At 41.3% G+C, this 27141-nt stretch overlaps 1 protein-coding gene across 2 annotated transcripts; it reads left to right on the forward strand.

Annotated features, from left to right (window-relative positions):
- The first annotated feature begins 4477 nt into the window (after positions 1–4477).
- Positions 4478–26458, forward strand: cry2 (cryptochrome circadian regulator 2). 2 transcript variants are annotated; one of them, XM_080437924.1, is made up of 13 exons: positions 4478–4775; positions 6822–6930; positions 11510–11652; positions 15315–15499; positions 17282–17370; positions 17579–17719; positions 17902–18027; positions 18703–18888; positions 19047–19198; positions 20123–20325; positions 20686–20766; positions 21379–22037; positions 22837–26458. In XM_080437924.1, exons 1-12 carry the CDS (start codon positions 4618–4620, stop codon positions 22026–22028), a joined length of 2223 nt encoding a protein of 740 aa, XP_080294050.1. In that variant the 5' UTR covers positions 4478–4617; the 3' UTR covers positions 22029–22037; positions 22837–26458. The 2 variants fall into 2 exon arrangements, with proteins under 2 accessions (XP_080294050.1, XP_080294051.1); XM_080437925.1 differs by lacking the exon at positions 11510–11652 and having other exon boundaries at positions 4636–4775.
- The last annotated feature ends 683 nt before the right edge of the window (positions 26459–27141 follow it).

Consider the following 27141-nt stretch of genomic DNA (forward strand, 5'->3'; position numbering starts at 1 on the left):
GGGGGAGGGGTTGACTCACACAGCTACCCCTATCTCTTATGGTTTCCCCAAGAACAGGATATCACATAAAATCACATCCAGTAACAACACTTGAATCCCTCCAACACATTCCCAATGGCAAATTATAACACAATAACACGACAATAGCACAACAAGTTTGCAAGATTAGCTTCGGATACAGACAGACAGAGAGGCCGGCAGAGAGATAGAGAGACAGACAGACAGACAGACAGACAGACAGTGGTGAAAACATAACCTCTGCCCCCGGCCGTTCCGGCCTGGCTGAGATAACAACGAATATATAAGCGCCTCCCGAGGCATGCTTGGAAGCCTCTCAGAACAGCACATCCCCAGAGGTGCCAAGGCCATGGACACCTGCGTTTTCCAGGGCTCTAGTGTCCCCGGGGGGAGGGACATCTGGTGCGGAGAGGCTCTCTACCTCCACCTGGTCCTCCTCTGTGCTGGCAAGGGGCTGAAAAGGTGACAGCCGGTCCCGATGTATGACCACCTCATGGCCCCCACCCAGCTGCACTCTGCAGACCACGTCTGACAGCTTGGCCGTACATGGACAGCCCCTAGGTGTTGCCATGGAGACGGACAACTCAATGGGATGCTTGAGATCATAACTCTGCAGTGTTTTGAGCCACCGGGCCAGCTGTCCTTCTGGCTCTTTCAAATTAGGAGCCAGGTCAGTGATGCGTGATTGGTCCAGAGCAGGAACTTGTGTCCATACCGGCAACAGCTCTCGTCGGGTCACGCAGTGGTTCCTCTCAGCCCGGTTCAGGCAACAGCTGTAGTATGCAACCACTCTTGCCCCGCTCTCCCCCTCCTGAGACAGCACTGTGCCCAGGCCCTCGTCACTGACGTCGGTGTATTCAGGTTTGGATATGCCAGGAAAGGTGGCACTCCTCGTTCTAAAGGAAAGCCTGTCCCTTATGTGTCAGCCGGTGTAAGCCAGACCGTGTTTCCCAGTGGAGGGAGGTCAAGAGTAGCCCTGCCTGAGGGGGAAAAAAAAGGGGGGGTGAACGTAATGGAGTAGTCCCGGCAGCTCATAAGACTAATATCTCCCCTGGTCAAGGGGAATTACCCTTTGGGTGAGTGATAGATGTATTGTTTCCCACATGGGAAGTCGTTGAGGTAAACAACACAAGTAATTCTGATGGACCCTGGCCAGAATCTATAGCCGCTGGAACGTGGCGGGTGCTTGCATAGTCGGCATGACATAAGCCTTTTCCAATGGTAAAAGGCTGGTCTTGGGCCGAACCTTGGCGGATAGCTCGACCTGCCGGCTGGAAAAGGGAAATCTCAATTAATCTGAATAGATTTCTAAAACCATTCATCATATTCCTTTGTCACACAGCAGCACTGAGCTAAGATGTTCTGGTTCAATGATATTAAATATTTGGAAATGTTTAAACCTGGTGTTGACTTCCCCAACTAGATCAATAACCTCACCCCAAAATCTTTTCAAAGACTAAATGCTAAAGTAAATCTACCCTACGTATTGATTTGATTTAAAGTTAGCTGATGGCAGTGCTGAGTGCTGTGCCAGGTACTCTCATCTCAGCCACCAGCACATTAACTGTGATCCTCCATCCCATCAGAGAGGCTTAGTTCTGCCAGAACCACTGATTAGAACAGTCTAGCTTTTGTGATTTCCACTGGCAGCCCTGCTAGCTACACAACCCCCATGTTGGTAGTTAACTGGTGAGTGTGCTTTATAATATTTTGTACATCTTTTTATTATGTTATAACTGCTACATGGTGCCTGATCGAACTATCTTCTGTAGATAAAGGCTTTTCTCTAGTTTTCTGTCTGTAGCCTACAATACAGAAGGAATACTGACAATAAAGGCAAGACAAGTAGAAACACATATTGCAGGTCAGCTTTTATGTCTGTCAATCTGAGATTTAACCAGGTTCCATTTGGCAAAACACAGCATCTGCTCTCTGTCCCTGTCATGTCAATGTCACATGAAGGCTAAAAATCACATGCAGTTGAGGTATCCTGTGTCCTTATATTTTATTTTAAAAGATAAAGAAAAATAAAAAAATCTCTATTCACATGAGAATAGACCAGTTGAACTATGAATCCAAAATCTATAGATACATTGCTGATCTTCCTCCTTTTATTTACATTTACACTATTTACACTTCTTATAACTCCATTACATTTAGTCATTTACCCAGAAAGAATACATGGTAAAAAGCAACATCTTAAATAAGAGAACAGCACAGCCTGCTGGCTATACTGTATAGTTCACTCTGGGGCAGTGCACGATACGTCTAAAACATATTTGTACCAGAATCAGAAACAACAGACAACTTCGGGGGTGACTATCTGGTTAATGCATCTAAAAATTAAAACATAGATTCATGCTTCCTAAAAAAAAAAGGAGGCTGAAAGTGAGGCTAAATTTCAGTACACACAAAAAACAACACATGGGCACCCAAGACTAGACTGTCTGGGTCCATTTTATGCCCATATGGAGTTCCATGGTGGTGTCATCTTGTTCTTGCGCGCTTGCCACTTAAGTGCATCACACAACCCTTAGTTAGAGGAAGGACGAGCCGAGGTCTACTAAATTCACAACATTGAGAAAAAAATAGCTAATTCTGTAGTGACCTGAAGTGACCTCTTTTCATCAGACATTGTTGTTATTGATCACAATGATCAGTCATTTAGAGATGGATGAGCCAATCAATCACGTACTCTATTCTCTCTCTCTCTCTCTCTCTCTCTCTCTCTCTCTCTCTCTGTGCGTGTGAGCGTGTGTGTGTGTGTGTGTGTGTGTGTGTGTGTGTGTGTGTGTGTGTGTGTGTGTGCGTGCGTGCGTGCGTGCGTGCGTGCGTGCGTGCGAGCGTGCGTGCGTGCGTGCGTGCGTCTGTCTGTCTGTCTGTCTGTCTGTCTGTCTGTCTGTCTGTCTGTCTGTCTGTCTGTCTGTCTGTCTGTCTGTCTGTCTGTGTGTGTGTGTGTGTGTGTGTGTGTGTCTGTCTGTCTGTCTGTCTGTCTGTCTGTCTGTCTGTCTGTCTGTCTGTCTGTCTGTCTGTCTGTCTGTCTGTCTGTCTGTCTGTCTGTCTGTCTGTCTGTCTGTCTGTCTGTGTGTGTCTGTCTGTCTGTCTGTCTGTCTGTCTGTCTGTCTGTCTGTCTGTCTGTCTGTCTGTCTGTCTGTCTGTCTGTCTGTCTGTCTGTCTGTCTGTCTGTGTCTGTCTGTCTGTCTGTCTGTCTGTCTGTCTGTCTGTGTGTGTGTGTGTGTGCGTGCAGTGTAGGCCTACCCTTTCAGGTTGGGGGTTGAGCCTTGAGTTATTGCTCTGTTGGCCTTTCCATTGGATGTCATGTCACTGTCGTAACCTTGACATAGTATTTATCTGGTGTAATCCATCACAGCATCCTGTGTATGGATGGACCTCTAACAAACTGGTCCATTATTATCAAGTTTTATGTAAAGATTATATATTGTATATTGGATTAGATATGCTTTTCATATATAAATATATTGTACAGTGGTTCTTAACCTTTTCAGGCCGTGACCCCCAAAAATAAAATATATGTGACCTGGGGACCCCCCACCCTGATAAGCACACAAATATAGGAGTTGAGGCATTACATTTTGTCTAATTTGGTTCCACAGATAAGAATTGCGCTGCGAGGTGTTGTGAGCTTGTAGATCGGCTATTTTTTTTTTTTTTGCCTCTTTCTTATATCATTTGACAATTTGGCCAATGTTTGACCAGTTATTATAGTACTTTGTTGATTACTTTTGATGCAGTAATGGCCTTTTTTCTTTTCTTTTCCCCCCCTAGGTATTAAAAAGGTCTTAAAGGTCCTTGAATTGTGACTTCATTGTCATCTGGGGACCCCCCCAAAATCATCCCCCTGGGGGTCCCAACCCACAGGTTGAGAACCACTGCTTTATTACACATTAACGCATGTATGTATGAGTACGACCACACACACACACACACACACACACACACACACACACACACACACACACACACACACACACACACACACACACACACACACATATAAATAAATATATATGTATTGTATTATATTTTCTTAATGTATTATATTTACAACATTTGTAAACATTTTGTATTATATTTACAACATTTTTGTATTATATTATATTATATTATATTATATTATATTATATTATATTATATTATATTATATTATATTATTACAGTAGGATACCAATACCAAATACCATGCATGACCCTGATCCAGACTAGCAGTGGCATCCATCATCAATCATTCTCCACCCACATGACAAACCCATCATGACTACAGGGGAGAATGTTGCCCCAGAAACGTGTGATTCCCTCCTGCCAACATGTGCCGTTCGACCAATCAGCAGTCACCGTCATCGTAATTCCCGCACACGTTTCACCCTCCAGCCAATCAGAGGACGCCTGTTATGTCACATTGGAGCAGACCCGCTCACGCCCACAGCTGTTTAATTGTTGACAGTGGAACAGTGAAGTTTGTTGAAGGGCTGAGCGCCGTGTAGCTTCTTTCGAGCTTCAAATGACTGCATGTTTTGTCTGAATTTCGACTCTCTTTTCTAACCGTCACTCCCAACGATGGGCTTGAAGAAGTAATCAATCATGGTGGTGAACTCGGTGCATTGGTTTCGCAAGGGGCTCCGGCTGCACGATAATCCGGCCCTTCAAGAGGCGCTGAACGGCGCGGACACCGTGCGCTGTGTTTATATCCTGGACCCGTGGTTCGCTGGCTCCGCCAACGTGGGAGTCAACCGATGGAGGTCTGGGAACGTTTCTTATATTTATTATTATATTATATATATTATTATTGTTATTAGTATGTATCTATTTATACAATAAATAGATAATAATAAAACCAAATAATGATTTAATGATTGAAAATTTGTGACACGTGTTCGTCAAGTAAATATTTACCTTATGTAATTTGTGATTTTTTTTTTTTGCCGGTCGGGTTTAGTTTATTCAGGCTTGGGCCAGCGTTGCCATGTCCGCTTATTATAAGCGACTTTGGGCTTGTTTTTCTGTAAAGTTGCTTGTAAATATTGGTTGTTGTTGCGGTTATTTGGGCTTGTTTCTAAACGTTTAGTTGCATAATTTGCGCCTCCTAATGTTGTTTAAACCAGTGTTTCTGTAACACTTCCAAGGTAAGAACCCCCAAATTAATATGTATTTGTCTGCGGACCCCCATCTGAAAACATTTTACGCTAGTGCCCCCATACAAGAAAATGGCAGATCTACAAGCTCACAACGCGTCGCATTGCTACGCGTTGTGAGCTTGTAGATTGGCTATTTTCAAATAGCCAACGGGCGGGCTTGGGCTTGTTTTCATAGACCTGGTTGCTTGTCTCTCTCTCAAAAGCTGGCAACGCTGGCTTGGGCCTCCCCACAGCTGTTAGCTAATGGCAGCAGCTAGGTTTTGACAGACATGAGCCTCTACTGTACTTTGACTTTATTAAGTGCCATTATTGTTGTCTGTTGAAATAATAACCTTTGAAGCCATTGTTATGTCCTTATGTAAACACGCATCATATAGCCTACTGTAAAATACTGCTTGGTTAAAAGTGCATTTATTTTTGTTATCCATGATGCTTGCACTGCTTAACTTTAGCTAGACAATTACTGCATTATACAGTTATACTATTATTATATTACACCGTCTGTCAGCTACAGTAATGCTAGTTTATAATTTAAAGTCTGTAATGTCATGATCTTGGCCTATTATTCCAACTGAATGAGTAGCAGTCATTTAGTGACTCCAGTTTCATCTTATATAAAACTGGGTTAATTAATACATTTTGACCCTGTTCTCTTGGCCTGCTAATTTAGCCATATAATTACAGAATTTAGCTGATGCAAAACATTTTGCAGCCAAGTCATAGGTATCATCTCATTGTACTTAGGTTCTTCTGAGTGCCTTTCCCTTATGTTATCTGTTCCAGGGGTTCTCAAAGTAGGATCTGGGGACATCATGGGGTCCATGAGCAACAGTTTAATTTCACTATTATTTCACTGGCTAGAAGTCAGCCCATTGAGAAATGTATAAGAATGACTAGTCCGATCAGAGGTTTCCCTCCCTCCAGACAGTTGTAGAATTCTGTACTACAAAAATCTTCCCTGGCACGAAACCTTTATAAATGGCGCTCTGGTAGCCTCCCGAGGTTCAGGTCTGGGTTCAGGTTACTTTATTTGTACCCATGGGTATATTTGATTTGCTGTAGAGAAGGCATCCATCTTGACATACATTTTTACAAACAACACACCAAAGATGGAACAGTACAGTATTATTTTCCTTTAGAGCCAAAATATAGACACATGTGTGGACTGGAGTCAACACCCAAACTACTAATTTTACAAATATAATTGTACTGAAACACTGATATGATGCAGACTAAAGTACTGTGTTGGTTAGTCATTGGAATTAATTTAATTGCTATATTGAAACTCAATGTTGTAGGTACTGTATACCAGGTGCTATACAGAAGAACACATGAAAATATACAGAAACACTGAGTATGCACACCGAATCATGCTCCTAAAGGTGACGATTTCAGCGTTTACCACCTAACGTCACCGTTAGGTGGTAATGTAATGAATATTTACATTTTCAGAGATGCAGTTGATAAAATAAGAAATAAAAAACACTTAATGTTACTATTTGCAAGGAGAAGGTTGCACATACTGTACACATTGAGACACTGGAAATATTGGGATTGGTTGATTATTATTTATTATATTTTTCAGTAATCTGTCTCCTTGCAGTTTGATTGATCGATAACATTTCCCCTGTTTTACGTGTCTCTCATCAGATTTCTTTTGGAGACCCTTGAGGACTTGGATAACAGTCTGAAGAAACTAAACTCCAGACTGTTTGTAGTCAGAGGACAACCTACTGATGTCTTCCCTGGGCTGTTTAAGGTCAGTGTTACTATTATCAATTGATTTGTTGCCACTCCAGGGGCTACTAACCTGATATTAGTTGCCATAGGTTTTTAACATTTTTAATTTAACCTTTATTTATACCGGTACATGTAAAATCCCATAAATCAGAAATCTCTTTTACAAGGGAGCCCTGTCACAGCCCTGTAACATTTCAGTTATTCCACCTCTGTACTTCTTTGACTGAATCTTCCAAACACTCCTGGATTAGGGTCCTGAACATTAAACGTATATTTCCTGCTCTGCGCTCATATCCAGTCTAGAACCTGCCTACTGTAATGTATGGTAATTTGAAAGAACACATACATGGCACGCACACATACCGTTTCTGTCTCCTCTCTAAACCGGATGGCTAGCAAAATGCAGAGTGCGTAGCCTCGCAAGCCAGAATAAATAAATAAATAACCAAACATCTGAACGTTTAACCCATGTAGACCTGAGACCGATTCTAAAAACGCCTTCTAAATCCTGACCTAAGTTTTCTGAAAAACTTCAAATATTTATAAAAAACTGTATGTTGCTATATACTGTACATACAGTAGCATACAGTGCTACAGTAGCAACGGGAACCCCAAAAGGGGTTCCCGTCCTGAAAGGCATAGTTACAAAAAGGGGTTTCCGCCCCAAAATGGGTTAACTGAGATCCGAATGTCAGTATAACGAACAAACCTTCGAAGCTTTGGACATTCGGGGCCAGTCCCACTATAATGAAATGCCCAAAATAGGGACACCAGGTTGAAAGTTACTCAAAAGAGTACTTAGAATTTATATCATGATATTACAATAACCAAAATTCCAGATGAATGAATATGAATATTATATCGTCCAGCTCTAGTCTGTACTGGTCTGCTCACTCAATCTGAAACCTGTGACTCAGCCCTCTTATGGACTCAGAAGAATGGCTACATACTCTACTGTACCTGCTAGTCCTTTTGAGCCTGCATGCAAGTTTACAATTGGATTGTGGGAAGTAGCCCAGCCTCACTTTGTGAGGTCATTCTTAACAGTGGGTGTGTTGTACCTGACCTTCCAGAATCATAAGGCTAATAAACTGAACATCCTCCACATTAAGCAGAAAAAATACCTCTGTCACATCATGATAATAATAGACGTGCTTCCTATTTGATAGTGGGCATCAGCCTGTGTTTGAATCAGGAAATGTGGCTGGAGTTTTTTTTCCACGAAAATGTGTTTGTTTTTATGGTGTATTATATTATATAATATTACATAATTATATAATATTATTTAATATTGTATTAATATAATATTAAAGCGGCACTATGTAACTTTGCTTTAATGAATAAAATGTAATTTTGTCCAATCTGTATGGTAGAATATATTATAATTTATACAATTGGGGTGGTTATATTTGGTCTCCCTGCTCTTCTATTGAGACAGGATCTGACACAAATTTTGACCTGATGGTCAAGATTCAATTTATCCCCTGAGCAAGCAGGCAGGCTCTATTAGCCCAATGGTAAAAAAAAATCAGCACTTTCTGATAAGAAAGTTACATAGTGCAGCTTTAAGATAAATTATTGATCACATTGTCCCTATATTGATTATTATGTCCCTATACACACGCACGCACGAACGAACACACACACACACACACACACACACACACACACACACACACACACACACACACACACACACACACACACACACACACACACACACACAACCAGTTGTGCCCTTGGGTAAACCACAGTGTTGTAGCTGAGTTAAATTGTTGTGTATTACCTTCACTTGGGAGTATAAAGCTGCATGATGATCATGAAGTTGGCGTATTGGAGGTCTTGATCTATTTAGATTTGACTTTTTTGTGCGTTTTGCAAATTGGATGTAGCCGTTGTCCTGAAAACCTCCTGATCATCACAATATAACGTAGCATGGATGAACATAGGTCCCCATTTAACACAACAGAAGTTCTCTCTCTGTCTCAAATATCATCTTGAACTCTATGGCCACTAGTTTGAGGCTGATAACGGTAATGTTTATCGGCAGCACAATTGATGGGTTTGGAAGTTGACACAATACGTGGTGGTGGAGTCAATACTGCTGATGCTAACATACAAAAAAGGTTGTCCTAATGAAAAGGGGCAACCCACCTCAAGAATACTCGTCATTCTTTATCAGTCTGAGTTGACAGTGATTGAAAGCGGGAAGAAGGACATAGTATTTACTTGCCGGTTAGATCTACAGTAGCTGTCATTATCAGAATCAGAATTATCTTTATTGTCAAGTCAGACACAGTCAGGTTTACAGATTTTTTTTTATTTTTAGTGCGCTTCATTTGTAGTTTTCTTGAGTCAAACTTGGATATTGTCAGTGATGTATTGCTGGAGCACCACATCCACAGTGACAGATTATGCTGTTTTATTTGTTTTAGTGCCTGCTGGGTCGAACTTGGTTCTTCTGATCCAAGTTGATCTTCTGTAAAGCTAAAGATCAATGACCTCGCCGTCTTACCAGAGGCACGCTTAGTAGAGTCAAGTACAACTCTAAAGTACGTACAGTAGTAAATAATTCTGTAGCAGTTACAACACTGCAATTGTATGCTGGGGTGGCTGTGTGGATGGCGATGGCTTTAGGAAAGAAGCTGTGCAGGTGACAGTGTTGTTGACACAGTATATTATCCTTGACATTGACACCTTTGTATTGTCCTTGCAATTCTCACAAAGCAACTAGAACAACCTCAGGCCCTCTCTGTGCACAAAAAATAGTTGACCTATGAGTAGAATACTAATCTATCCACAAGTTTCCTAGGGCGTTGTGGGCATCACTTCCTGTCGATTTGATCCCTGATACCTGATCAAATCGACAGGAAGTGATACCCACAACGCCCTAGGAAACTTGTGGATAATAACCAGTAAGTTGTTTTCTACCACACTTTTACTGTAACTGTAATAGATTTTCTTCCAATCAGATTTTGGAAAAAGGTTTAATTTAAAATAATGGATAATATTTGGTCCATGAATACAATCTTTGATCATACTCAATAAATCATACAAAAAAACATAATATACCTGACCATATTTGTACACATCTGTCAAAAGGATAAACCACCAAAAATGTATGAGCTTATTTTGATTGTGGTCATTTGAGAGCAAAAATGTGTGTTCTGATAAGTAGTTGCAGCCATAATCTGAATCTTTGAATCAATACTCAATTGTTACACTATACCACCGACAGCCGTGTGTCCTCCCGTCTCTGCCTAGAGACACAAAGCCTGCACTGCACACACACACGCACGCATGCATAAGCACACACTGGTGCTCACACATAGAGCGAGCAGCTCCGCCTCTCAGCAATGAATCGACTTGTCTCATTTCTCAACTGGAAAATCCAGAGCTCAACGATGTGTCCACTCTGTCATGCCAATGAGCAAACTACTTTTATCTCCACGCTACTGTATCACAACCAGAGCACCTACTGTCAGATCACAACTTAGGCATTGAAAGCACGTTTATTTTTGGCGATGGCGGGGCAAGGGGAGCTCTCGTCGCACCAGAGAATTATTTGCACTCGCACAAATGCTGCCAGTTATATTTTGAGGTCGCACAGTTTAGATTTCATGATCATCTGCGACCAAAATCCTCGCAATTTCGAACCCTGTCAAAACGCTTTTGTGTGCTGGGCTGGCTATGTGGCTGCAGATAGCTTCAGGAAAGAATCTTTTATATTCTACTTGACGGTGACACCCTTGTATTGTCCCTGCAATTGTCACAAAGAACAAAAATAACCCCAGGCCCTCTCTGCCCTCAAAATATTTCAAAAATACTTGGCCTGTGTACTAGCCAGAATACTGATTTGTAATCAAACTGTATGGAATAGTGACCTTTGTTCTACACAGCAATTTCATATATGATTTTAAGTTTTTCTCATTGTGTACATGCAAACAGCTTTTCAGAAAATGGCTGAGGAAAAAAGTTTATGTTTCCCACTGACACTGACATCTGTTTTGGGAATTTAGCTGTGGTTTGGCAGACTCATGAAATATTTTGTCTACTGATGCAGGTTTCTTACTAGCCTGGTAAACCCTCACTCCAGAAATCTCATTTGTATTTTATTTCAGGAGTGAGTCTGGCCTGTAGACCTATATGGGCAATTTGGCTGTGGGCTGGAGCTGGGCGGGAGTAATGTAGCTTTGATGTCCAAGTGGCCCTTTGATGTCCAATTAAGCCACTTTAGGCTGCAGTGATTATCACCAGGAGTAATTGGTTTGTCTTTGACGTTAATGAGCAGCTTGTATGAAAGGTGTATTGATTAATGACGTGTGAACCACTCGGGTTCCACCTGATTGGCCTACCCCCGCTGTCAATCACAAAACAATGAGCGAGGACGCTGATTGGCTCGGTTATTTGGTAATGCACTAGAAACGCCCATACAAGCCTTCATGCCAGACTCACTCCTGGAATCAAATGGAAAAGAGATTTCCGGAGGGAGGGTTTACCAGGCTAGTTTCTTACTACCGTACCTCTCTAATAATGTTTTTCCCTCTCTCTTCCTCTCTTGTTTTTACTGTGTCTCGTCTGTCTTGGGTTCTGTTCAGGAGTGGAAGGTGACCAGGCTAACGTTTGAGTATGACCCAGAGCCTTATGGGAAGGAAAGGGATGGGGCCATCATTAAGATGGCCAATGAGTTCGGAGTTGAGACCATGGTCAGAAACTGTCACACTCTCTACAACCTGGACAGGTTTGACATATTTCCATGCACGCACACACACATTACACACAAAACACTCTTACACACACAACAATGTGGATAGTTGAAAACAAAACAAAAAACTGAATTGGGATCACTTTGATATCTGTTCGGATCAGGAGATCAAATCTAAGCTTTAATCTGGATAACATCTTCAAAACCCCCAAAAATCAAATAATTAATAAATAAGATTGGGATCAGTTTGAGCCCAGTTTGAGTTCCTTACCCTACCTTACCAGGGCAAGATGTACTACACAATTAATTTAAACATATAAATAAAATAGTAATGTTTGTGAAAAAAAAGAAAATATTATTTGTAGCCTGGTTGATATACTGTATTTAAAAATGTTGCAGTGGCCTCTTGCATACCTCTCAGAAAAGTGTATTTAAAGGTATCATGACATTCATTTTCACTTTTTTTATTTTCAATGTTTTATTTGGGGTTTTATGACCTCAATTACACCCAAAAAAACTGAACTTAGAACATTCAGTGGATTTTCTGTGGTCTGGGGTTTTCTGAATAATTAGGCTGAAAAGTAATCTGAGCTTGGCCCTTCGACAGTGAGGTCACAGTCGATTAATCCCGCCCACTCTCCTCCTCGCCCCTCCCCTCCCCTATCCTTTCCTTTGGGGGGGGGCGGAGCAGAGGCGATGATTGACAGGCAAAATCCCTCACCAGCGACACCCGCAGGCAAAGATTTATTTTTTCATTGCAGTTGAAAAGGCTTTAGAAATATGAGAGAAAAACACCTGCCATGGATCACTGGAATGGAATTTTCACTTAAAACTTTTTGTACACTTTTGAAGGACCAGGACAAAGACTTTGAATGTGGTGTAAAAGTGAATGTCATTAAACCTTTAACCAAATAATGAGATCATGACATTTTCTCAAAGCGTATTTGAAAATTAAATGTAATTTTAATTAAATGTAAAAACAAAATAGGCACAACATTCGCATCATCCGTGACCAACCTTCAAAAGTAATTGCGGACAAAAGTAGCTGGCATTACACAACCATTAGATTTAGCTTTGTATGACCGTTCTCTCTCTCATTTAGAGAGACTGGCCTGGATTATCAGCATGAGCAAGGAGCCCTGGAGGATCATTGACATCACACATTATGAGCCAGTAATATGGTGCATGTGTTATGGTTCCACTTGTTATTGGTTCAGGCACACAAAGAACCTCTTCAATACCTCCAGGCACTCACTCAGTGGCACACCTTGTTCTTCTATGGGTATTGTTGTAGCACATCTGTGAGGCATTGTTGGCCATGGGAAAGGCCTTCATCCTCACCCATGGAAGGAGTGGGTAGGCACTGTCGGTACTTTAGAACTCGGTGAAAAGTCGGCACACCTTGAAGATCTGTGTGTCCTGGACTGACCCCAGGCCATCTCGGGAGTTGGGACACAGTAGCCTGAGTTATATTTGGTAGCAGATCTACAAGCTCACAAGGTGTTGCAGTGGCAGTGCGACATGTTGTGAGCATATAGATCTGCTATTGGTGCATGACACCCGCACGCTTCACTTGTGCAATTTGGCCATCATTTGGAAAAGTAACAAAGTGATCCAGCAGGCTGGCCAGTTCAGTGGATGCAGCTTTCACCACTTCACCCTCTGATATGAGTCTATGACCTTATAAAATGCTTCATAAAAGTGCAAGGCAAAATGAGGACCTGTGCGTCTACAGCAGGTCTAACCAGATAAACAATGTAGCTGATATCACATCAAGTCCAAAGCGAAAACTTGTTTGGTGGATACGTTTTTGATTGTGGTTGCAATTCAGACATGAACTCAACAAAACCGTGAGTGACTAGATTGTGGTCAATTTGGTGCTGTGTTTATCAGTGGGTAGAGCATGTCACTGAAGTGTTTGATTGTTACCACGAGCATTGAGCAACCCAGTACTAAAATATGCATTCATGGCCAAGAACCCACTTTAACCAATGGATATCTAGGCAGCAGCCTTAACACAAATGCAGCTAAAAGATGGTGCTGTGTAAGGTTTATGCCAGAGTTACAGTCAGTCACATGGCTTCTATCGTGTTCTTCCTGCAGTGTAAAGATGTGTAAAGAAGTTTAAGCTAAATTGTGTTCATTTGTGAATGGACCACCAACCAGAACACTTTGGTGTAGATGACAGAACTTTATTTGTTTGGTACTCTATTCTCTGATCAGGAGAGAAATGCTTCATCATACGGTGAACATAATCACATAGAATTACTTTGCGGTTATTCTCAGAATCTCTGCATGACCATACTATCCCATCTTTTTCTATTTAAGATTATTTTTAGCCATTTTTATTTTATTATGACAAGACAATGAAGATAGAGGGGAAAGTGAGGGCAGAGAGGCGAGTAACATGGAACACAGGCCCCCAAGTTGAGATCAAACCTGGGACATTGTGGTTGACACTTTAAGTTATGCCACCAGCTTCCCTCTCGTTGAAAAAACATGAAAAGACAACTGTTGGAATCACATTAATACAATCTCACATCCTTATAGGCTCTCTCCTCTGTTTCAGATGTCCTTTCCACCTTGTCTCTGTTAGAGTTCTTGTGTATTAAACATTTTGTCCATTATCTCCCATTTGTGTTTGTTGGACTATTCTTAATCACATTTTAGACATTTGCTGACAGTTGACAGCAGAGTTGCTTGTGTGTTGTTTCTTATATGAAACCAGTATTTCTTTGTGGAGGAGTATAATGCTCCATTCCACTGAATGCAGACAGCAACGTGTGTATGGTGATATAGTGTGTATATAGAGTTTCTCAGATGAACTCAAGTGACTTCTCTTGGAGAAATGAAAAAAATTAAACCATCACGGTTTTGCACACGCATCTTGAAATGACAGCAAGAGTTTCTGCAGCGCATCCAACGGTGACATCAAGTGGTCACCCCTCGCTACTGCAGATCACACTCCCAGACATGTGCACCCAAGTGGGTGGTGGGATGTGTGTGTGGGAGTGAGTGAAGGAGCTTAGTTGCGTATGTGTGAGAGTCAGAGAGAGAAAGAGAAGAGAGGAGGTTTAGCCTGTTAAGTGTTTCTGTTTGTGTTTGAGGGAGGGCTGTGTGGTGATGGACATGTGAGGCTGTACAGTGTACTGTACATGCTCTGTGAGAGACGTGTGGCTGAATGGCTGAACTTCACCTGCGATAAAACTATCCGTTCCTGCAGTGAACCAATATGGATCCTACAACGACTCACAGATAGAAATGTGTTGTATAAGATAGAAAACTATAAATACAGAGACAGACTGTCAGCTGATATATTGGACCAAACAATATTCTCCATAACATCTCATACCTGCAATATTATTTATTATTTGGGCAACCTCCACTGTGTTTTAAATATGCAAAAAAACATATAATCATAAAGTTCACATTTTCGAAATGATCACATACTTTCATAACAGGTTCACCTATTCCACTCACTCAGAATACTCACAGTTTATGATGTAAACCTCTTTCAGATTTGATCTTTTTGTTGAATCACTTCCAGTCAAAATACTATCATCAGACCAAAGCTGTCCCACAAAATCTCCCATAATATGGAAGATCTTGTGGGACAGCGCCATAATATATTATGTGCTCACATACCTGTATCACTGTACCGACAGTACATCTCTATCCATTTCTGTTCTCCTTTACAGGATCATAGAGATGAACAACAACAGCGCTCCATTAACATTCAAGCGTTTCCAGGCCATTGTGAACAGACTGGAGCTGCCCAGGAGACCTATGCCTACCATCAGCCAGGAGCAGATGGACAGATGTAGAACTCGTATAGCTGAAAACCATGACCATCACTACAGTGTACCATCCCTGGAAGAACTAGGTGAGAGAGTAGGTGTCTGCATTTTTATGGCATGGCTCTGCAAGAGGCAGGCCATATTAGAGGGTGAGCCTGGAGCTAATTTCGCAAACTGCTGGACCGATCAGCACCAAACCTGATAATGATTGTGTCGATAATGCACACTGCCAGTAGGCCACAAAAGTACTTCCACAATAGTTTATTTTATTCTTTTCACATGTTTTGTAATCTTGAAATGTAACTTTCATTTATAATAATAATAATGGAAGTGAGGGGGCTCTGATCGAATTGAAATCGGTCAATGTTTTAAATTCATACCATGCCTATCTGTGAACGAGTGTTGAATCGATGCGATGCGAGACTAGCCAACACCAGCTCGGGACTCAATCGCTGCCCTCCACAACCTCCTGCCTAGCATCAGGGTGTTTTTTTTTTTTTTTTTTAAGGTTTTTTTTTTTAAGGTATGTTTTGCTATGTTCATGATGTTCGTGAGTTTCTCCCGATGTAGGGTGTCAAACGCTTTTTGGAAATTGATGAAGGTGATCACCGCTGATAGGTTCCGCTCCCTGACCCCTTCCAGTATCCTCCTTAGAGCCACTATCGGCCCGCCTGTTGTTCGCTCAGGGCGAAAGACATTCTTTGAGTTTCTCAGTAGAGCATCTAAGATGGGTCGAAAATGGTTGGAATCATCTGGTTAGCTGTCTTAGCAACTTGTGAGCTCAGACTGATGCCCTGGTAGTTGTCCGTCTTGGCAAGATCGCCTGACTTTGGCACTGGAACGATGATCATTGTGTGCCACAGCTCCGGCAGCTCACATGTATGCTTGGTTGATCAAATGCAGCACTTCAATGTCTATGGGCATGTACTTCAGGACCTCGAGTGAATCAATAAGAAATACGGAATTACTTCAAGACCTCGGGTGAATCAATAAGAATTACTGCATTTAAGATGCATGGGCCCAAAGGCTAACTACTCTGCAGTCTACTAATTTGTGGACATGCCTTTGCCTTACCTTACACTGTACACTGTGCAGTGTATGTAACATTGAAACTGGCTATGTATGTATACAACCCATGTGTCTGTTTATCTTAGTTTGGTAAAACCCTCTGTGTAGGCTATCCTTTACTATTTGTAACGGCACCACCACAGTTCAACTGTTAAATGTCAGGTTTTGCAATGCACACCATTGCAACCATCCCTTTACCCTCCCAAAGGAGAAGAACTCCTCAGTCCTTTGAGATGGTTAGACCTTTCACCATTCTGTTCTCAAGGTCTTTGTGTTGGCAAATGGCAATACAGACTATGACTGTTACACGTTGGGCTTGAACATTTCTGGTTGTCAAGTGACACTGTTGTGCAGCGGTGTATAAATCAGGCATCAGCTGGACCAACTTGCAGGCTACTACTTGCGAACCTCCGAGTGAAGGGAGATAACGACCCCACAGACCGGGGGCGGGGCAAGCCGCAGCCGCCGAGTGACGTCAGCCTTGCTTGCCCTATTGGCCTGTGTTCGGGGGAGGGAAGCTGGGAGGGTGATATTGGTCATTGCATGTACTCCTACGGGCTGGGGGCGGCACCTGTCAGCGGGGAGTGTTGGGTGGGAGGAGTAGGACACAGGTTCTACGTCCTCCCGGTGGGGGCTCCTCACGGGCAGGTGAGTCAGTAGGATACAACCGCAGTGAATGTGTGTGGGGAGGAATTAATTGGCTTAACGACTAAATTGGGGAGAAAATTTTGTAAAAAATAATTGGCTTCTAAAAAAGGCTGTTCTTGTATTTAGTTTAAATTATCAATCTTTCTTACTAGGGTTCAAGATGGAGGGTTTACCTCCTGCTGTGTGGAAAGGAGGTGAGTCTGAAGCCCTGGACAGACTAAACAAACACCTGGACAGAAAGGTAAAGAAACCACTTTAAACCTTTATCTGCAGGTATCAGAGTGGCACACTGTGTTGAAACTATTAACATGCTACACTGTTAAAGCTATAATCTGGGACTTATTTTAAACATTGGCCAGTATAAACTAAAGTATTTGGTGTTTTACATGGCCATGAAGATTTGCTCACTGATATTCTGCTATGTCCTTGTATCTTGTCTTTCTGTATAGGTGTGGGTGGCTAACTTTGAGCACCCACGGATCAACTCGTGTTCCCTGTTTGCCAGTCCTACAGGTCTCAGCCCTTACCTTCGCTTTGGCTGTCTGTCCTGCAGGGTGTTCTACTATAACCTCAGAGAGCTGTATATGAAGGTAATACACACACGCACACGCACACGCGCACGCGCACGCACACGCACACGCACACGCACACACACACACACACACAATGTAGATTACTTTGAATACTAGTTTTCTCTACTAAGAAAACATTCATGAAATCCAATTGATCATTTCGAATTACTCTTTCTGTCTGTCTTCTCCCTCCCCGCTAGCTTCGTAAGCGCTGCAGTCCACCACTGTCCTTATTTGGTCAGTTATTATGGAGGGAGTTCTTCTATACAGCTGCCACCAACAACCCAAACTTTGATCGCATGGAGGGAAACCCCATCTGTGTCCAGGTGTGTGACATCACTGCTCTGACATAGTAAAATGCCTTTTACACTTGTCTGAGCCCATGATCGCTCTTGTTGATGCTACCACCATTAGTACTTTAATGATAAGAATTGTTGTTGTGGATAGCCCAAGTCACTTAATGGGTTATATCACATAATGTTGGGGTTGAATTCAGTTGAAAACCTGTGACATATATTATTGCTTTCTTGGCTCTTCATATAAAGCAGAAAACCAAATAAATAATAATAATAATAAATATATCTGCAGGCGGCAATCAGCCAGGTCAAAACACAATTCCATCTTTTGTCATTAAATTATATTTGACAGAGAAGCCTTTAAAGAACAAATGTTGGCATAGATAAACACATTATTTCAGACATTTAAGGGCCTAATATAATACGTGCTATACTGTAAACTACAGGTCGTAAGTTAAGCCACAAATACAATAGAGTAGGGCTGGGCGATATAGACAAAATCAAATATCACATTATTGTTCAAAACACACCTTGTGATGTTATTGTGGGAATGACTACTGGTGCTTTCACAAAATCCTTACACAATGAGATTTTAGATAAATAATCATAAGTAATGCCTAATGATCTAATGAGGATGGTGATGTTGATAATAAAGTCGTCATCGCTGTTGTTATAAGTCATAATTCATCTAATGTTTCTCTCCAGATTCCGTGGGACCAGAACCCTCAGGCGTTGGCTAAATGGGCTGAGGGACAAACAGGGTTCCCCTGGATAGATGCCATCATGACGCAATTGCGACAGGAGGGCTGGATTCACCACCTGGCACGACACGCTGTAGCATGCTTCCTCACCAGGGGAGACCTCTGGATCAGCTGGGAGAGTGGCATGAAGGTGGGAGAGAGTTAGGGGATGAGATAGACATGAAACGATGAAGGCTATAGTCTGTTTTTTGTTTAGCTTTAGTTTTTGCTATTACTTGAATGCGCTGACCATCCTGTGACTGTCCTGTGGTTCTTCCATTATTATCTGACTGTGTGTGTTTAATCCAGGTATTTGAGGAGTCGCTGTTGGATGCGGATTGGAGTGTGAATGCTGGGAGTTGGATGTGGCTGTCTTGCAGTGCCTTCTTCCAACAGTTCTTCCACTGCTACTGTCCTGTTGGCTTTGGGAGGCGCACAGACCCCTCAGGAGACTTCATCAGGTAGAGATCTTGTGACAGCTTATTTTACGCATTTCCTCAGGAATTACAGTCCAGTATACAGTGAAAGTCATATACTGGATATACCCTGATACAGTAAGTTATTGCCAAGTTATCGCAGCGTAGTGAACCATTTTCTATAGCTTCACATGATCAGATTTATTTTCTGTGTTTATGTAAGGGATGATCAATGACAAGTGGTCCAGTTATTGAAGAATAATGCACAGCACAGAGGCTATTACGAAGTGGAGGGATGTTTGTTGCTGTGAATTGCATTCCTTTTCCAGCATGACTTAAGCATGATCCCTTTTTACTCTGTTTAGTTTACGTAAGAAAATATGTCAGTTTCAAACGATGTTATGTCACTGTTAAAATACTGTACTTCAACGTGTCCTTTACGTTGGCATGGACGTTAAGCAATACATTCACTAGAGGGCAGTTCAGAGTCAAACATCTGTCAACAAACATGACAACAGTCAAGGAGGTCATAATAATGTACCTGTGAAAGAGCTGTCAATGTCAACTTTGTTATCCCGAGGGGTAAATTTGTTGCACAGTAAGGATCAAATACAATCATCGTCAACAATCAACACACAGACAATACACATAAGACACAAAGAATGACACAGTGTTATTTAAAAGGCCAATAGCAACTTTTTTTTTTAAATCTCTCGTTCCTCCATCTTGGCTCATTGTATCTGTGACCCAATGGAAGTAACCTGAACTCACCGAACAGGAGGTGACTAGCATCAGCAAGAATAGACAGAGCTTTCTTTATAACTCTGACTTTATATAGTTGAGAGAGGTCATTCTGATTTGTGCTCACAATTTTACTGCGCATTCTCACAATACCCTCTAACCTGTTCCTGTTCTTCAAATTAAGTAAGCCAAACAAGCAAATTAAACATGTAAACGTTTTTTCCACAGGCGTTACATCCCCATTTTAAAGGACTACCCAAACCGGTACATTTATGAGCCCTGGAACGCCCCACAATCAGTCCAGAAGGCTGCCAACTGTGTGGTGGGAGTGGACTACCCCAAACCCATGATAAACCATGCAGAGGGAAGCAGATTGAACATAGAGAGAATGAAACAGGTCTACCAGCAACTGTCACACTACAGAGGACTTAGTAAGTAAACAACTGTCATAATGAAACAAACCCTCTAGCCCTATCGTTTTCATATAAACCCTATGTGCCCTAAAATAAAAATTGAGGTAAAACAATTAAAAGGAAAAGAGCTACGTTAATTTTAACAGTTTTGAACTGAGACAGAATTTTCTTTACTGAAACTAAAACTAATAGAGTACTTAGGAGGCCCTATTTAGCATGTTATTGTGTAAGCTGTCTTTAAGGCCTCAACCCAATCATCGAACGCACAGTCCTTGTTCCCTGCATTGTCAGCTTGTAGAATGCGTAAATAAAGAGGAATTCTAGCGGAATTGGAGCACAGAATGACTGTGTGTGTGTGTGTGTGTGTGTGTGTGTCAGGTCTTCTTGCTTCGGTACCAACTATTCAAGAGGAGGCGGAGCCACCCATGACTGACGAGTCCCAGACCAGCAGTGGTCCTGGTAAGAAGCTTTTTATATTGGCGGATTTATACTTGGTTGTAGCCTGGGACCAGACGAATCTGCCAGTGCAAAAAAAAAAATTGCCCTCTGCGATTTGGGTCTGGCACCGCTCCGTTGTGAATCCATTTCCTGCTCCCGAAGTCTGGGGTGACCAATCAGGGCCCAGTATTCAAATATGGGAGACTGTAATTGGTAGTTGGTTGTAGGTCTAACCAATTGCTTGTTTTGATCCCGCCCCCTTGGAAAAAAAACGTCCTCATAGAAGCACCAGACTCATATCCACGCAGTGATATAGTCTGGCTACGCGAGGCTAACTTGGTTGTGCCATGTGGCTCACCGAAAACAGCATTTTCAGAGTGTCAACACCGGTACGCAGCTAAGTATGTATCAGGCTTTAGATTCAGTTTAAAATGTAGTACAGTGTGTAGCACTTGTAGAAAGCACCGCATCCGACTGACTTTGTTTTAGATGATAATTTTTGAGGATTATAATATATGTACATGTTTTGCCCTCACATTTTTTGATGGACGTCTTTGTAACCGTAATGCAGCCTCTTAAAGGATGATGCTGTAATATCTGAACACTGTGGCATTGTATTTGTGTGTTTTCCAGACTCCCCTGTCGGACCACCAGTTGACAGTGAAGCAGCAGGCTGCTCTACAGCTCCTGACTCTTCCACAGTATGCACATCCTCTACAGCCCCTTGCCTGCGTCTCACTCCAGACGCTGTCTCCTCTGCCATGACGTCACATCCAGACCTAGAGCACGTTGCGGTCACAACGAATGACTCGCCCCAGACGCCCTCAGCCCCCTCATGTCAAAACACAGCCTCGTGCATGGTCCCTCCTGCATCCACTGCATCTGATGACCACACGACAATCCAAATCCAAGTGTCAAACCTGGCCCTGAATCAGGCCACCACCTCCTCCTCCCCTTTCACTTTTCCACTAACCAGCCCAGCTGCTAGTCCACCAGATCTTAAACTCACCTCCTTATCCGCGAGTCAAACCCCTCCCTCCCCCTCGCCACTCTTCCCTCACCCTTCGTCACCCACGGCCTCAGCACAGACGCCCGGCCTCGGTCAGAGGAGGAGAGTTCAGGACCGCAAACTGAGACGCACCCAGAGGCAGCGGGGCAGACAGAGCTACGTGACGGCGACCAGGGAAGGAGAGAGGAGAGCGGATGAGATGGAAGAGGGACTGGGAGAGGACGAGCGGATGGAAGAAGAGATCACAGAGGAGAGAATGAAGAATCAGCCATGATACAATAAGGTAGTGGGACAATTTTGTGTTTGTGACTGTGCGTGTGCGCGAGCACATGTGTGAGAAGATACTGGGGGAAAAATCTTATTCGGGTTTGATATGGAACTGTTATAACCTAACGGTGTCACTGATTTGCTGTGCGTTCTTAGCTTGTAAATCATTTTTTCAACAAGTGACAGAGATGAGATGGAGTATAATTTAAAATAAGGTAGGGTAAGTGATATTTTTTGGTTAATACAAAAAGTTGTTTTTGTTAAAAGGTTAAAGCACTATATTGTGATAGTAATCATTGCTATTGTTCAGTAACGGGAGTCTCTCCAGCTCTTTAATAAACAGAAAATAAATGTTCAAGTGGAATGCAAAATTTCAGCCAATCAATAGAGAACCCATTTATCAGCTTCATTTTTATAGTGTTCCAGTTCAAATTTTGTCTGTTCATGTTCACCTCCAATTTCACTTGTTTAATCTGTATCCTGTCTGAGTTCTCTATCCTGATTGCATACAATTGGTGTCCTGACCTGTTTAATAAAGAGCTGGAGAGACATGGAGACTCCTGTTACTGAACACTCTATACAGCAATGAGTACTATGAATAAAAAGCTACTTTACACTTATTTTAACCAAATAAAATCACTTTATCATAAAATATATATGCCAAATGTGGCCTTTTAATCACTTTTCCAGGCTTTTTATGAAAAGCATTTGACCATAACCTGATAGTAAGTAAAAATGTTTTGCATGACAGTTGCTTTAATTAAAGTTAAGGTCAGATTATTTGTGTGCTAAAACTCTGATTGTGTGTGTTTCAGGAACAGTTGAGTTCAACAGAAGACAGACAAAACCTTTCACTGGACTGATGATCCTCATATTCCTCTGTTCTCAATTGTTTGGGACAGTACACTGATTTCAATTTGACTTCATGGGCAGGAAAATAATGTGTTGATGTTGATTACTAAAACACACACCGTTGAACCAGAGGTGGAAAGAGTGCTGAAATGCTTTATGCAAATGGTAATACAACTGCGTGGGTATACAAAAGTATGTGAGTAAAAGAGTTACTTACTTAAAAATACCCTAATGCCTATACTGTAAGTATCCTGGCACGTTCAGATGGAATTCGTTGTGCAGGTTGCCAAGTCTTTCCCACAAAAATTAATAGGTTACCTCTTTTGGCATTGTTCTTGCAAACAATTTAATATTGTTTGCAAGTGTGCGTCTCAGGTACTGTAAAGTCCTGTATGACCATATTTAGCTATAAACTACCAGATCCTATTCTCTCTATCACTATGTCTTCAAATAATAATTATTGAAATAAAATTAGGACCTAAAGTGTCAGTTACCAAGATATCCGCAAACCGAATCCGATATTACTTAATCTCTTCACTCCGAGCAGTAGTATGGTCCAGCATGGTCCATGACCTCAGTCTCAGCTTCTCCCCAAGAAACTCCCATCTTTTTCAGTTCAGTTCCTTTTTTGGTTGACCGAAGGGCAACCTATATCAAGGAAACATTCGAGGTTAATTGGTGTTGATCACAGAAACAGCACTGCACATGCACTCTCGTTATAGCTCAAATACTGCATTCTAATACCAGGGACCTATGACCATGTTCATTTTCATCTGTGTTTGAAAAACAAATTAAATAGATACTGTAATTCAGGCAGATTCATGTTATAAATATTGCATCCATAACAAATTGGTAATTGTCACTTTAACATAAAAATCTACTAGCACAATATGCTACTTCTAGTACAGTAACTAAAGCAATTATAACTACCGGTAGTTGCTTTCCACCTCTGACACACATGTGAATATGTATATTTATGTACGTACCACAAACTTTATGGCATGAGCAATGTGTTTTCCACAGGACAATGGGAGTTTTAAATTGGAGTCATGTCAGCTCATTAATTGATAATTAATGATACCCTGTGTGTGCAGCAATGTACACTGCAGTATATACATGTACATCCTCACCCTGTATAAATGCACAAAGCAGATACACACATGAGTCATGACATGAATGTACACATGCCCATAGTACATGCTCTACTATGGGTAAGATTTCATTTACTTCACTAGTTGCATACATACTATATGTATGAGTGTATATAGAGTACCAAACAAGCTGTAACCATCGCATTTTGCAATGACTTCCTCTTCCAATATTCAGACGCTCGGGACAACCTGGATTTTCCCTCGGGGTGGTCAGTTCCAAGAGAGGAACTCTTCGAATGAATGACCAAACGTCCAGAGAGCACCTGGGGTGCGCTCCAGTACTCCTAAATTCACTTAGTTTGGGTCCTTGGCCTTTGGCCAGTCAGAAAAATGGAAGAATGGAACTAAAGTATGTACAAATGTTTTATACATTTTTTTGGTCACAATTTGTAGTTGGTCTGATCACCTTAGAGAACATTCATTTAACTGAAATGGGGACATAAAGATCCTAGTGTGTTGAATGATGGAAGTGAATTCATGGGTGATGTTTGCCTTTCCAGAATCTTTCTACCAGATTAAGTCCTCCCCATATAATCTATAAAAATAAGTTATAGCTCAAAGAGAATCAGTGGTTTCTCACCTTGTTGTGACCCTGATCTATTTACTAATGTTTGCCTCATTCAAACTGAAAAGACTGCTTCATAGAGCATATATACTGAAGCCCTGTATATGGTGTTAATATGTAAATGACTAATTTGATTGTTTTGGAAAATATTGCAGACATTTTAGCCTGCGGCAGAGATGGTATATTCTATAAATTGTTATTTGATTTGAAAGATATATTTGTATTCCACCTACATGCACCACTAAATCAATTTCTGATTTAGGAGCATCATATACAGTACACAGAGACATGCACAAATGCAGAGGCACAACAATTCACACACTGAAACTACATTGCCACTGCTAGTGTCTCTCTACAACTGTAGTATATTCAAGCAGTGTTGAAAGTTTGGTGAGGCACTTTACAGTAGCTCCAGATCATTGTGGGACTTTTGTTTGGATGCTTATATACTATAAGCATCCACTTATACTTATACTTATAAGTATATACTTATATACTATCTATTTTTCTCTACAAAGAAGGATGATAAAGAAACATTTTCTTTTGACAGTGGATACTACTATTCTTCAGAGGAGTGAATGTAGAGGAAACGCTAATGTGTTAAACTCATTCTCCTGTGTGTCTGTCTATGTTTAATTGCACTTGTGTATATATTATATGTATATATAACCATAAACTGTTTCTTTCCTGTCTAATTGACAATCTGTCTATCGGAGGGGATTTCCATAAAGCTCTGTTGGATTGCCAAAGCGTTGTAGTTGTGAGGCAGATGTTTCCCAAGATCAGAGTGATCGATTCTACATGCGTTTCATTAACATTCACTGAGCGATACTTCTTTTGTCTCAAGCAAAGCATTATTATCTAGCACTACTAGCACTTTGCACTATTATCTTATTAATGACAGATGATGTCATAGGTGCTAATGCTAATATATTACTTTCAGTAATTTGTAACAGGGATTGGCCAAAACTATTGGGACTGTGAGTGATGTCAGTAATGCAACTAGTTCAGACTGAAAGCTTTTTAATTTTACAAAATGGATATCTGTCCCGACACTGAAAGAGCCCTCATACAAAGGACTCAAAACTCACCAGCTCTGTGACTTTAAGTCAATAAACCTTCCCAGACCATAACTTTCTTTCTGGATATAGATGATAGAATGCCTTTCACTAAATTATAAAGTAAATTTGCATACTACATTAACCAAAGAACTTTTTGTGAAATAGCCTAATTTGTTAATGTTGAAGTGTCTATGGCGGGTAAATCGGTAAATGCTTGGTTTATCAAGTGCATGAACCCGCATTAATAATGAAAAGAGATCTTCCACTCTACTTTTGTTATTATTTTTGTAAATTTTGAAATACAACATTGCGTTACATGAAAATTGTTAATTACAAATATTCAAACCCAGTCTATGAATGGACGTCCAGAGAACTTGCATAAGCTGACTGGCTTGTAGTTTAAATGACTGAACACCCCACTCACATACACAGCCCTAAAGGGTGACTTGATATAAAAGTAGTGGTAATGATGATGGTAATAACCAAATGTCTATACTTTCAAGATAACTGTTTGGCTAATTAGGAAATGTGTGGCCTCCAAATGGCAGTAGGCCTACAAGAATACATGTGAAACCAAATAGTGTCCAGAGACTGAATCAGGACAGTGTGTCCATCTGCCCTGACTTCATGTTCACATCACATCACATTACACTCCCTTCCTCTGTTATAGTCAACCAATCATAAGCCCACATCATGTGCTTGTGTTTTTTGCTGTCCATTCCAACTGATGACAGTGTGATGCTCTGCTTGACCGGAAGTCTCCCCGAGTGCTGTGAGCTATATGTCTTTATTTATTTGTTTTGTACAAAGGTGTATTTTCATTAAAGTTGTGATGGAAATAAGTGGGTTCATGGTGCTGCTTTTTAATTTTTGTAACATTTGATAGCTGATGTTGTACACTGTGGGAAATGTATCACACGGTTACAGACACATTATTATCAATTGTACATATTACAACCACGCCTTCACCTTTGATTCTGTTTCACCTCCAGATGGAGACAAATTGCACTCTAAAAAGCTGTTTTATCTTTGTGCCTAAACGGTAAATGTTTTATGCAATAGTTAATACCCGGGGATGTGCACTGATCACACCAAATTATGTGCAGACTTCGAGACTTGGTTTAGGACAGCAACTGAACTGGCACTAGCCTAATACATCCCGTAAAAATGCTGATGTTAACATAAATATGGGAAAAGTTACAAATCTGCTTCAATTAATTTTAAGATAACAACCCACTCTGAGGACAAACATACATGAGAACAGACAGCCACATAACTTTCTAAAAGACGACCCGTCCACCGATTGGTCATGTGACGCTAGTGCTACTGCATTGTTGCCATCAAAATTGATGAGACTGTTGCTGTGCTTTATTGAGCAGTGGGTGACCACACATACACATACTACACATTGGTCAACATTAAGACTGTAGACTGTACGCCAGTCCAGCCGGGTCTGCTGCTGCTGTGTTTAAATCAAGGTTCTTTATAACT

Source organism: Gymnoscopelus braueri, assembly GCF_963280865.1.
Source record: "Gymnoscopelus braueri genome assembly, chromosome: 9".
NCBI classification, from domain to species: Eukaryota; Metazoa; Chordata; class Actinopteri; order Myctophiformes; family Myctophidae; genus Gymnoscopelus; species Gymnoscopelus braueri.

Excerpts from the sequence above, each read along its gene's own strand:
- cry2 (XM_080437924.1), top strand. The coding sequence starts at position 4,618 with ATGGTGGTGAACTCGGTGCATTGGTTTCGCAAGGGGCTCCGGCTGCAC. Across the intron at positions 17,371-17,578 it reads ACAAACACCTGGACAGAAAG|GTGTGGGTGGCTAACTTTGA; the intron begins GTAAAGAAACCA and ends CTTTCTGTATAG. Across the intron at positions 17,720-17,901 it reads TCAGAGAGCTGTATATGAAG|CTTCGTAAGCGCTGCAGTCC; the intron begins GTAATACACACA and ends CCTCCCCGCTAG.